Source organism: Olea europaea, chromosome 2 (genome assembly GCF_002742605.1).
Source record: "Olea europaea var. sylvestris chromosome 2, O_europaea_v1, whole genome shotgun sequence".
NCBI lineage: Eukaryota > Viridiplantae > Streptophyta > Magnoliopsida > Lamiales > Oleaceae > Olea > Olea europaea.
The window spans coordinates 13,496,055-13,508,255 of NC_036238.1; the positions used below are offsets into that span (position 1 = coordinate 13,496,055).

Consider the following 12,201-nt stretch of genomic DNA (forward strand, 5'->3'; position numbering starts at 1 on the left):
ACATCTTTATGTGATGTGGGACATTTTATCCCTTAACATGTCCATACAAGATGGTGACTTGTTTGAGTAGATCAATCTTAAAATTCGTGTGCTCATTTTTAGAGTCTTAACTGGATCGAATTGTTCGTTGAAATTTAATGAATTCTGATACCATATTAGGACTTGAGGCTCCATCTTAAAAGATCAACCTTCTTAAAAAGAATAATTCAAGACCTTATAAGTTAGTCTATATTTACATTTTTATTTGATGTGGGACATTTTATCCCTTAACAATTAGATGCAACAATCTTTGTTAGGCATGATTGACTCATTGATTGTGTAACTTCAAGCTTTATGAAAATTTAGACTTGTGGCTTACAAATAGATGACAATAAATTGACTTTCTTTTCTTCTTTTTAGTTGTTGAATTTTATCATATCCGTCTAGTACACAAAAGTTCGACCATGAATACCTACGAAATTAAGAAAGTCAATCTAGTAACAACTAAAACTGGTTAAATATAAAATACATTGTCATTCTTATTTTGTCAACTGACTCAATCACCTTCCAAACACTCTCATCAAACGACACAACCAAATTACAACATGGATTATAACAGACTCATCAAGCTACACAACCACGCAGACTCATCAAATTGAACAACCAAATTAAAACAGACAAAAAATCAACAAGTTTTGATGACTCGTAACAATACTAAATCCTTAGTTTAATTTCTTCAGAGTACAACGTACATTCCAATGAAATATTTACCAATGAGTAATGTCCGAATAAAATGTGGATCTGATCATAGTAACGAGGGAAGGAAGCTGAAGTATGACATACAAGACCACAGGTATGCAAGAGAGTGTGATTATTGGTGTGAGAAGCAGGACATTTTTTTTAGCAAATACAAGGAATAACGTACAACTAAAGGCCATCACTAAACATATGAGAGAGAAGAACAAAGAAATTAGACCGACAATCACTCTGATGGGCAAGTCAAAAAGATAGTCACGAACTTTATAGCGGGAGGTGTAAATGGATAAGAAGGACAGAACACTAGTGATAGAGAAAAAAAGTGCAAGGGCGTCTGAAATGGCGAAGACTTTGAAGAAACCTTCATTGGAGAAATTGGGTATGCCAGTAGAATGGTTTCCTCCGGGTACTTGGAATGCGGCAGCAAACGCCACTGTGGCAATGAGTGATGCTGCAACTGAGCTTGCATTTGCCATTCCTGTCATCCATTCTTTGTCTTTTGCAGCCATGTCAGCGTGATGTTCTTCAAAGCTGACAAGTGGTATCTCGGGAAGATCGAGCTCTGGATTTTCCTTCTTAGGAGATTTTTTAAACTTTACGAGCTCGGTCACTTTCTGCATCAATCGGGAAATTTGGTCCAAGATCAATTTTCGTATTCAATGAGGGTGCAAAACGGAAAAACTGGTCAGTGATTTATAACCTGAAACGGTTAAGAGAGAATGTTTTGTACCAGTTTCAAAAAAAGATTCGTTTTTTAAGTGCTACATTATTCCAGTGAATGCAGTATGTAGATGAAGGTAACAACGTTTCCTATAATTTCAATTAGAAATCCATTCTCAAACATTTTTTTCCTGGAGTTCACTACTTTCAAATTCGAGTGGAGGCAAAAACAGGCAATTCTTTTTAGGCCTGAGCTTAAACAGAAGGCACGTAAGAATATTAATATTACCATAAACCACTGAAGTTCACGCTGCATTTTAAAAACAACTCCGGAGTCGGTACCAATTCCAGCTTGATGCCCTGCTTCTTCCACAAAATCCAATACGCTCTTTTCCTTTTCATTAAGCATTCGAAGGTACTGCCCATTCCGTATATTCTTCTCATACAACATCTTAAAAATTTTTACATGACGGTACATTACAGCAACATGAAATGCTGTCCAGTGCCTGCCTTCATTCTTTATTGCAGTAGGATAAGAATCTATAATTGTACGGACAATCTCTTCTATTCCATTCTGTGCTCCAAGAAGAAATGTCTTCTCCAATGGGTAACCAGTCTCGTCAGCAATTTTGCACAAGGATTCGAACAGTTGAAGTGCACATTGATGCTTCCATTTTAGTGCAGGAATGTCCTCTATATTTAGCACTGCATTTGCAACAAAACCAGCCAATTACTTCACGACTAAATAATCTCATCCGTTTCTAGGTTAAGTGACTGCATACGGATATTCTTACTTGGAACTTGTGCAAGCACATTCCAGAACTTCGCCTTGTATACTGCAAAACAAAATAAAACCAACCTTTTGTGAAGACCTTGATTTAAACATGGAGTGGTGTCGAGAAGGAGGAATTTCATACCTGCATATGTTGAATGCTTTGTCCTCGAAATATGCTTCGAGGGAATAGCTGCAGTACAAACAATTGATTAAAATCCATTATAGTGGTATATTTTTATTTATTCCAAAGAAAAAACTTGTTTCTTTTTGGTCCCTGGGCTCTGAAACAAAACTATAATTAATACTAATCACGCAAAAAAGGCTGTCAGCCGACCCAACCTATAGCCTTTAGAAGTAGTTTGATTTTAAATACAGGTAATAATCCCCATAAACCTTGCTCAACGTCCCTGAAATGCTGAAAATATGTGAATCAAAGCACCAGAATTGTGAATATTTGTGCCTGACAAACAATGGACAGCTACTTGAAATTGAATTGTAGAGAGGAAAGAAAACTAACATGAATACGAATAGATTAAGGACTCCCAAAAATTCAAGCGACATGAACTTTTGAAACCACCCGGGTCACTGGCCATCTTCTCCAAAATATCCAATTCCAAATCTCTGATCCGATCTCCTTTCTCGTCCTCCTTGTATTTGAATAAATCAAGAGCCAAATCTAAATTTCAGCAAAAAAAAAAAAACATTAATGATTTTTATCTCAGAATTTTCAAGATTATTTTCCCGTATAATTAAAATGACCTCCCATATGTTTTGATATTTTAGATGAACTGTAGAAGTAGGAAGAACAGGTACTAGACTTGATCTCACCATAAAATCCAGCTGTTACTAAAGAAAGCATAACCCTGGGAAAATTTTTGCGTAGCTCGGAAGAAGTTTCATCTTCCTTGCTGACTTCAAACAAGTAAGAAGTCATTTTGTAAGCATTTGCTGGTTCTCGCCTCGCAGCTAACTGAATTGGCAAAAATTTATCCCTGTTTGGATATTTCAGCAGTTCTTTTTTTGCTCCCACAATTTTTTTGGCTTCTTCAACACGTCCAATATTTGCTGCTAAGTGAAGCGCTGTATTCCCAAAGTCGTCGGTCTCAGCCAGTGATTCTGCCAGATGTTCTGCTGTAATCTTTTTCACCAGCCTGATGACTAACCACCATTTTCTTTCATTGATGGCACAGAGGAGCAGTTTATCTCCATTTTTATTTAGCTTGGCTTTGAATGCTTCATCTGGATGGTCGTGGATCATTCGATCGATAATCTCCCACTTGCCGTCTTTTAATGCTTGGTACAGATGTTTTTTCCAATGATAATAATATGCATGGCAATCCGTATCAACTGCTTTCATATTAAGAAATGAAGGAAAATGTCAGCGTATACATATCTTTTAGATAAGATTGGTATTCAGTTTATAAATGTGAGGGAAGGTCTCAAATTTTGAGTTAGCTTTTGGAGTGAGAGAGATCTAATCACGCCCAACTCTGGCATCAGAGTCATGTTTATCAACAAGTCTCTGGCCCAACAATCGTCTCCGACCCAACTCTCACAGAGATAAGGGTTTATGTGAGAGGGAGACGGATTCGGTCTCCTACAGGCCCTCTGTGTGAAGGTGAGACAGATTTGGTCTCTCTCAGGGCCCGATGTATGGGGGTAGATGTGTTTGGTTTCCCACAAAGCTCGATGTGTGAGGGAGAGCTTGTTGAGGTTGTCCCACATCGGTTGTGGATGAGATTGGTATTCAGTTTATATGGTGACATGTCTAGGGAAGTCTTAAAAGCAGTACAGTAAGTTCAAAGTGCATCACTTAATCTTAAAGATCAATCTTTACGATTAGGATTCACCGTTTTTTCCAAAATTTGTTTAATTTCCCTATTAGCCAATTCTACCTGTCCACTAGTTTGGGGGTGGTAAGCAGTAGAGATTTTATGAATAACTCCATATTTTTTCATTAGTGCTTCGAATGAACGGTTGCAAAAATGTGTGTCTCTGTCCTTTCCTGAAGAAAACTCATGCAGAGGTTGCAAAAATCGGATGTAATAAATAAAATTAAAATTAAAAAAGAAGCTCGTGACTTCTCCGTTACTCACTTCTAACATCCGTTCCCTGTGAAGTCGACGCCATCTTCTTCATAATTGATCTCCTAACTCTGTGTTCAGAGTGTATTTGCAATAATCTCTAAAACTAGCCCTCCTTTTAATATATAGACTACACTTGCATTTGACTCTACTATATTATTGGTGGCAGCTTTACAAATTTGTTGGTGGAAACTTAAAGTTTCCATTAATTTGGAGAGGGTCCCTTTTTCCTTTATTCTTTGTTCTTTATTTTTTGAATGATGATTATAATGCAAAAAATAAATGATAACTAACATCTTAACAATCAAAGCTGCGATGTTTATCAACTAAGAATGAGGCTAGCACATATTTTACTTTAATTCTACTTGATGCGTGTTTTTAATTTACTCAAGCACTACATTCATCTCCGTTAGCTGAATTAGTAAAAAATTCGATGTGAATCATAATATATCTCACGTGAAAATTATGTACTATTTAAAGTGTCATATTGTTTTGTGACACAAACTCAATTACGTTTTAAATGAATGTTTGGCCAGGCACTAAAAAAGAATAATACTAGTTTCATTGGTATTAAGCACATGTTTATGAAGTAATGGAGATCATTGTTATATTTTTCAATCGGTAAAAGTGTATTTTTATTTTAATGGATACAACAATCTCATAGTCACGCGGACCAGTGTAACATCATTGGGCCAATACCACACTACTGTGTAAAAAGTTGCTGATCTTTTTATTAAAAATGAGTTAATCTAATAGTAATCCATACTTTATTGACATAATTGTTGAGGTTGTACCATATCGGTTGTAGATAAGATTGGTATTCAGTTTATAAATGTGAGGGAAGGTCTCAAATTTTGAGTTAGCTTTTGGAGTGAGAGAGATCTAATCACGCCCAACTCTGGCATCAGAGTCATGTTTATCAACAAGTCTCTGGCCCAACAATCGTCTCCGACCCAACTCTCACAGAGATAAGGGTTTATGTGAGAGGGAGACGGATTCGGTCTCCTACAGGCCCTCTGTGTGAAGGTGAGACAGATTTGGTCTCTCTCAGGGCCCGATGTATGGGGGTAGATGTGTTTGGTTTCCCACAAAGCTCGATGTGTGAGGGAGAGCTTGTTGAGGTTGTCCCACATCGGTTGTGGATGAGATTGGTATTCAGTTTATATGGTGACATGTCTAGGGAAGTCTTAAAAGCAGTACAGTAAGTTCAAAGTGCATCACTTAATCTTAAAGATCAATCTTTACGATTAGGATTCACCGTTTTTTCCAAAATTTGTTTAATTTCCCTATTAGCCAATTCTACCTGTCCACTAGTTTGGGGGTGGTAAGCAGTAGAGATTTTATGAATAACTCCATATTTTTTCATTAGTGCTTCGAATGAACGGTTGCAAAAATGTGTGTCTCTGTCCTTTCCTGAAGAAAACTCATGCAGAGGTTGCAAAAATCGGATGTAATAAATAAAATTAAAATTAAAAAAGAAGCTCGTGACTTCTCCGTTACTCACTTCTAACATCCGTTCCCTGTGAAGTCGACGCCATCTTCTTCATAATTGATCTCCTAACTCTGTGTTCAGAGTGTATTTGCAATAATCTCTAAAACTAGCCCTCCTTTTAATATATAGACTACACTTGCATTTGACTCTACTATATTATTGGTGGCAGCTTTACAAATTTGTTGGTGGAAACTTAAAGTTTCCATTAATTTGGAGAGGGTCCCTTTTTCCTTTATTCTTTGTTCTTTATTTTTTGAATGATGATTATAATGCAAAAAATAAATGATAACTAACATCTTAACAATCAAAGCTGCGATGTTTATCAACTAAGAATGAGGCTAGCACATATTTTACTTTAATTCTACTTGATGCGTGTTTTTAATTTACTCAAGCACTACATTCATCTCCGTTAGCTAAATTAGTAAAAGATTCGATGTGAATCATAATATATCTCACGTGAAAATTATGTACTATTTAAAGTGTCATATTGTTTTGTGACACAAACTCAATTACGTTTTAAATGAATGTTTGGCCAGGCACTAAAAAAGAATAATACTAGTTTCATTGGTATTAAGCACATGTTTATGAAGTAATGGAGATCATTGTTATATTTTTCAATCGGTAAAAGTGTATTTTTATTTTAATGGATACAACAATCTCATAGTCACGCGGACCAGTGTAACATCATTGGGCCAATACCACACTACTGTGTAAAAAGTTGCTGATCTTTTTATTAAAAATGAGTTAATCTAATAGTAATCCATACTTTATTGACATAATTGTTGAGGTTGTACCATTTCGGTTGTAGATAAGATTGGTATTCAGTTTATAAATGTGAGGGAAGGCCTCAAATTTTGAGTTAGCTTTTGGAGTGAGGGAGATCTAATCACGCCCAACTCTGGTATCAGAGTCATGTTTATCAACACGTCTCTGGCCCAACAATCGCCTTCGGCCCAACTCTCACAGAGATAAGAGTTTATGTGAGAGGGAGACGGATTCGGTCTCCTACAGGCCCTCTGTGTGAAGGTGAGACAGATTTGGTATCTCTCAGGGCCCGATGTATGGGGGAAGATGTGTTTGGTTTCCCACAAAGCTCGATGTGTGAGGGAGAGCTTGTTGAGGTTGTCCCACATCGGTTGTGGATGAGATTGGTATTCAGTTTATATGGTGACATGACTAGGGAAGTCTTAAAAGCAGTACAGTAAGTCCAAAGTGCATCACTTAATCTTAAAGATCAATCTTTACGATTAGGATTCACCGTTTTTTCCAAAATTTGTTTAATTTCCCTATTAGCCAATTCTACCTGTCCACTAGTTTGGGGGTGGTAAGCAGTAGAGATTTTATGAATAACTCCATATTTTTTCATTAGTGCTTCGAATGAATGGTTGCAAAAGTGTTTGCCTCTGTCACTAATAATGACACGTGGTGTACCAAACCTAGACAAGACATTTTCTTTGAGGAATTTAATAACCGTTTTATTGTCATTAGCTCTACAGGCGACCGCCTCTACCCATTTAGACACATAATCCACCGTCGCAATAATGTATAGATAACCAAAAGAAGGTGGAAAGGGGCCCATAAAGTCAATCCCCCAACAATCAAACACTTTTATCACTAAAATGGGGTTTAAAGGCATCATATTACGTCGAGACACGGCACCTAATTTTTGACATCTTTCACAGGTTCTACAATAGGTATTAGTGTCTTTGAACAAGGTAGGCCAATAAAAGCCACATTGTAGAATTTTTGCAGCAGTCTTTTTTATAGAGAAGTGGCCACCACATGCTTGAGTATGACAGAAACTAAGTATGCTAGGTATTTCTTCATTGGGGACACAACGTCTTAAGATGTGGTTGGGGCAGTACTTAAACAAACATGGGTCATCCCAATAAAAATTACGTACCTGAACCAAAAACTTCCTCTTATCCTTTGTACTCCACTCCTTTGGGATTTCACCTGTAGCCAAGTAGTTCACAATGTGAGCAAACCATGGTAAAGAAGAGACAAAAAGTAAATTTTCATCTGGGAATTCATTTCTTATTGGCAAGGTGTTTGTAGTGTCTTCAAAGGTTAGCCTTGATAAGTGGTCTGCTACGACATTCTCCACTCCTTTCTTGTCCTTAATGGTGATGTCAAATTCCTGCAAAAGTAATATCCACCGTATTAATCACGCCTTAGTATCCTTCTTTGCAAGAAGGTACTTAAGGGCTGCATGATCTGTGAAAATTGTAATGGGAGAACCTATTAAATAGGATCTAAACTTGTCGAGTGCAAAGACCACAGCTAGTAGCTCTTTTTCAGTTGTGGAATAGTTCATCTGAGCAATGTTAAGAGTTCTACTAGCGTAGTAAATGACAAAAGGCTTACCCTCTCTTCGTTGTCCCAGTACAGCACTAACCGCATAATCACTAGCATCACACATAATTTCAAACGGTAGGGACCAATCAGGTGGTTGCATGATCGGTGCAAAAGTGAGCTTGTTAATCAGTGTTTTAAATGCCTCTTGGCATTCTGGGGTCCATTCAAAATTGGCTTCTTTACTTAGAAGGTTACACAAGGGTCTGGATATGGATGAAAAGTTTAGTATAAACCTCCTATAAAAACTTGCGTGACCTAGAAATGATCTTATGTCTTTGACGGTTTTAGGTGTAGGCAATTTGGAGATCAGTTCAATTTTTTATTTGTAGACCTCTATTCCTTTAGAAGAAATTACATGTCCTAAGACAATTCCTGAAGGTACCATAAAATGACATTTCTCCCAATTCAAAACTAATCCTTTTTCCACACACTGGGTCAAGACTCTCTTCAAGTTAAATAGGCATGCATCAAACGAGACTCCAAACACTGTCAAGTCATCCATGAAAACTTCCATGCACTCCTCTATCATGTCAGTAAATATGCTTATCATGCATCTTTGGAATGTGGCAGGGGCGTTACAAAGTCCAAATGACATCCTACGAAATGCATAAGTACCAAATGGGCAAGTAAATGTGGTCTTCTCTTGGTCTTCTAAGGCTATTTCAATTTGATAATAACCAGAGTAGCCATCCAGAAATTAGTAAAAAGGATGGTCAGCCACACCCTCCAGGATTTGGTCTAAAAAGGGGAGGGAAAAGTGGTCCTTATGGGTGGCAGCATTCAACTTCCTATAATCAATGCTCATGCGTCATCCAGTCACTGTTTTTGTTGGGACCATTTCACCTACTTCATTTTTTACCACTGTGACACCAGACTTTTTACGGACTACCTATGTAGGACTAACCCATTTACTATCTGCAATAGGATAAATGATACCTGCATCTAACAGTTTCAGCACTTCATTTTTCACAACTTCTTTCATTATCGAGTTTAGCCTACGCTATGGGTCTCTTTTAGGGGTGGCTCCTTCTTCTAAATGAATCCTATGTGAGCAAATTAGGGGACTAATACCCTTAATGTCAGCTATGGTCCAACCTAATGCAGATTTGTGTTCATTCAGAATGTTTAAAAGTTGCTCACATTGTAATGCATCCAATTCTGAAGAAATAATTACAGGAAAAGTATCACCTAGTCCAAGGAATTCATGTTTCAATCTTGGGGGTAGCGGTTTCAAATCTGGTTTGGGGCTCTCAATGCTTGATGGTTGCTGGCCGCCCGTCCTTCTGGCAATTCTTCAAATTTGGGTTGCCATGGTGATGTCCCATAGTCCTAAAATTTTGTAAAAATAGCACAAATGTTAGCATATTCTTCATCATTAACACTTGCTGGAATTGCAGAATTCAAAAGAAAAAGATTTAAGGGGTCAGAATTTGAAGTTTCAAGTGTCTCCTCCTGAGTGAGTGCCTCAATCATATGTGTGTGGTGGCACTCATCACCTTCCATTGGTTGCTTAGCAATGTGGAAAATGTTGACTTCTAGAGTCATATTCCTAAAAGATAATTTCATTAGACCATTCCTGCAATTTATAAGGGCGTTAGCTGTGGCGAGGAAAGGTCTATCAAGAATAATAGGAATTTTAGAATCAACATTAACATCAACCTTCACATCCAAGACTAAGAAATCAACGGGGTAGTAGAATTTATCAATTTGAACCAACACATCTTCTACTACTCCCCTAGGTCTTATAGTGGATCTATCAGCTAGTTGTAGAACCACAGAAGTGGGTTTAATTTCATCAAGACCTAATAGTAAGGATATGGAATGGGGCATGAGATTAACACTGGCTCCCAAATCAAGGAGAGCTTGTGCAAACTCATGGTTCCCGATGACACATGAAATAGTTGGATAGCCAGGGTCCTTATATTTCGATGGGATCCTTTGTTCAATCACAGCACTCACTTGTTCGGTCAAGAAGGCAGTCTTCTTGACAATGTGTTTCCTCTTCATAGTGCACAAGTCCTTAAGGACTTTCGCATATGTAGGAACTTGTGAAATTACATGCAAGAGTGGAAGATTGATTTTTACTTGCCTAAGGTGTTCCAGGATCTCACTGTGTTGATTGACTGATTTTGGGCTAAGCTTAAGGGCTTGTGGAAAAGGTACCCTCGATGGATTTCCTACTGCCTCATCACTAGGGCTACTTTATTCAGACTCACTAGGCTCCTTTTCATTTTCCCTAGGTTTTGAAATTGGTTCTATAACCTTCCCAGATCGAGTGGTGATGACATTTGCTTCCTTAAGGTTACTCTCTCTTGAATCTGAGGTTTGAGCCATATGCTGTCCCTTAGGATTAGGTTGAGCTTGTGTTGGAAATTTCCCACGTTCCCCCACAGTTAAGGCATTGGTCAATTTAGACACATGATTTTTATCTCCTTATTTTCCTCCATTACCTGGTTAATCATAGTCTCAAAATTCTGATTGGTCTTGCTTTGTGCCTCTATGAATGCATGTAGGGTATCTTCTAAAGAGTTCCTAGAGGGTGTGGGTTGATATGATGGTGCACTGTAAGTTCTATTTGATTGGGTAGTTTGTTGGTTTTCAGATTTCCAGCTGAGATTGGGATGATTGCGCCACCCTGGGTTATAAGATTCGGAGAAAGGAAAATAGGGCTTCCTATATGTGTCTAAGGCATTACAATGTTCCTCATAAAACCCTCTCATCTCAATTAAAGTGGTGCACTCTTGGGCTAGGCGATCTACTCCACCGCACACAAAACAAGGTCCCAAAGATTCAACACGTGAAATAGTTTGTGCAGGTTTAGAGCCTTTAGCACGCAAGATCTCAAATTCCTTAGTAAGGGCTTCCACTTTGGCCTTAAGACTATCTTCTTCCCTAAGTTGATAGATACCTGTACTAGTGGGGTTTCCTGGAGGTCGTGACCTATTGGTACTATCAGTAGGGCTAGGTCCTGTCCAAGTATGAGCTTTCTCAGCAAGATCGTCTAGATACTCTATGGCCTCATCCGGATCCTTTTGTAGGAAATCACCGTTACACATCATCTCTACGAATTGACATTCCCTAGGTGTTAATCCCTCATAAAAGTAACTAACTATACGCCAGCTCTCATAACCATGGTGAGGACAAAGGGCTTGTAGTTCTTTAAATCTCTCCCAGGCCTGATATAGGGTCTCACTATCCTTTTGGGTAAAAGATGAGATTTGCTTCTTAAGGGCGCTAGTCTTATGGTGGAGAAAGTATTTATTAAAAAATGCTTGCGTCATTTCAGCCCATGTACCAATTGAACGTGGTCTCAACGAATATAGCCAGGTTTTTGCTCTCTCTTTAAGTGAAAACGGGAAAAATTTTTACCTGGCTGCATCCGTTGTACCATGTTGATTGTGGAAGGTTGCAACTACCTCCTCAAATTCCCTAATATGCACATATGGGTTTTCATTGTCAAGTCCACGAAAAGTGGGAAGAAGTTGAATCATTCCCGGTTTTAGTTCCATACGTGGCATATTGGGCGGAAACATTATGCATGATGGTGTGGATGTACGTGTGGGGTGCAAATAATCATGCAAAGTCCTATAAGGCGTATCGCCGTGTTCACTATCAGACATAATGTTATGTGTTGAGGGGTTCGTGGCAATTGATGTAGTAGCAAAATAAGGGTTATATTGAGATTCAAACACTGGATAAGGTGCTCCAGTAGAACTCCCCTGATTGCCTCGATCCCTGCTCATCAAACACACAAAAAAAACAAAGAAAATGTGAAAACAAAATAAAAATAACACTAAAAAAAATTAAATCAAATAAAAATGAAGGAAAAGGAACGATGTCACCATTTTTCGATCGATCCCTTGATTACTTGTACCGTCTCCCCGGCAACAGCGCCAAAATTTGATAACCCCCAAAGTATAACGCGGTGATTGTAGTACAACTTTGGGGTGTCGTATCCACAAGGAGATGGAAATTTTCTCAAAAAATCAAACAAACTAGGGTTTTCATAATTTTATGTGGGAATGATTTGTCACTTAGAATAAAAATTAATTATCAATATGCGACATAAGTGAAGCGTCGGAATTCCCCCAATGGAT

General features: G+C 38.1%; 1 protein-coding gene and 1 pseudogene across 2 annotated transcripts; both read right to left on the minus strand.

Moving 5' to 3' along the window:
- Nucleotides 1–472: 472 nt before the first annotated feature.
- On the minus strand, nucleotides 473–5,831 carry LOC111411513. Of its 2 annotated transcripts, none has more exons than XM_023042039.1 (7): nucleotides 5,759–5,831; nucleotides 2,999–3,517; nucleotides 2,688–2,846; nucleotides 2,313–2,360; nucleotides 2,190–2,231; nucleotides 1,685–2,100; nucleotides 473–1,349 (listed from the first exon to the last, which is right to left on the minus strand). In XM_023042039.1, the coding sequence occupies exons 1-7, from the start codon at nucleotides 5,799–5,801 to the stop codon at nucleotides 747–749; spliced, it is 1,830 nt and encodes a 609-aa protein (XP_022897807.1). In that variant the 5' UTR covers nucleotides 5,802–5,831; the 3' UTR covers nucleotides 473–746. The 2 variants fall into 2 exon arrangements, with proteins under 2 accessions (XP_022897807.1, XP_022897812.1); XM_023042044.1 differs by lacking the exon at nucleotides 5,759–5,831 and adding an exon at nucleotides 4,267–4,339.
- An 891-nt stretch (nucleotides 5,832–6,722) lies between these two features.
- LOC111372654 lies at nucleotides 6,723–11,385 on the minus strand (annotated as a pseudogene).
- Nucleotides 11,386–12,201: the final 816 nt, after the last annotated feature.

Bases quoted from the DNA above. Each gene is read 5' to 3' on its own strand.
- LOC111411513 (XM_023042039.1), bottom strand. From the start codon at position 5,801: ATGAAGAAGATGGCGTCGACTTCACAGGGAACGGATGTTAGAA. The intron at 2,361-2,687 runs GTTAGTTTTCTT...TTTGTACTGCAG, and splicing joins CTTAATCTATTCGTATTCAT to CTATTCCCTCGAAGCATATT. The intron at 1,350-1,684 runs GTAATATTAATA...CGATTGATGCAG, and splicing joins GTGAACTTCAGTGGTTTATG to AAAGTGACCGAGCTCGTAAA.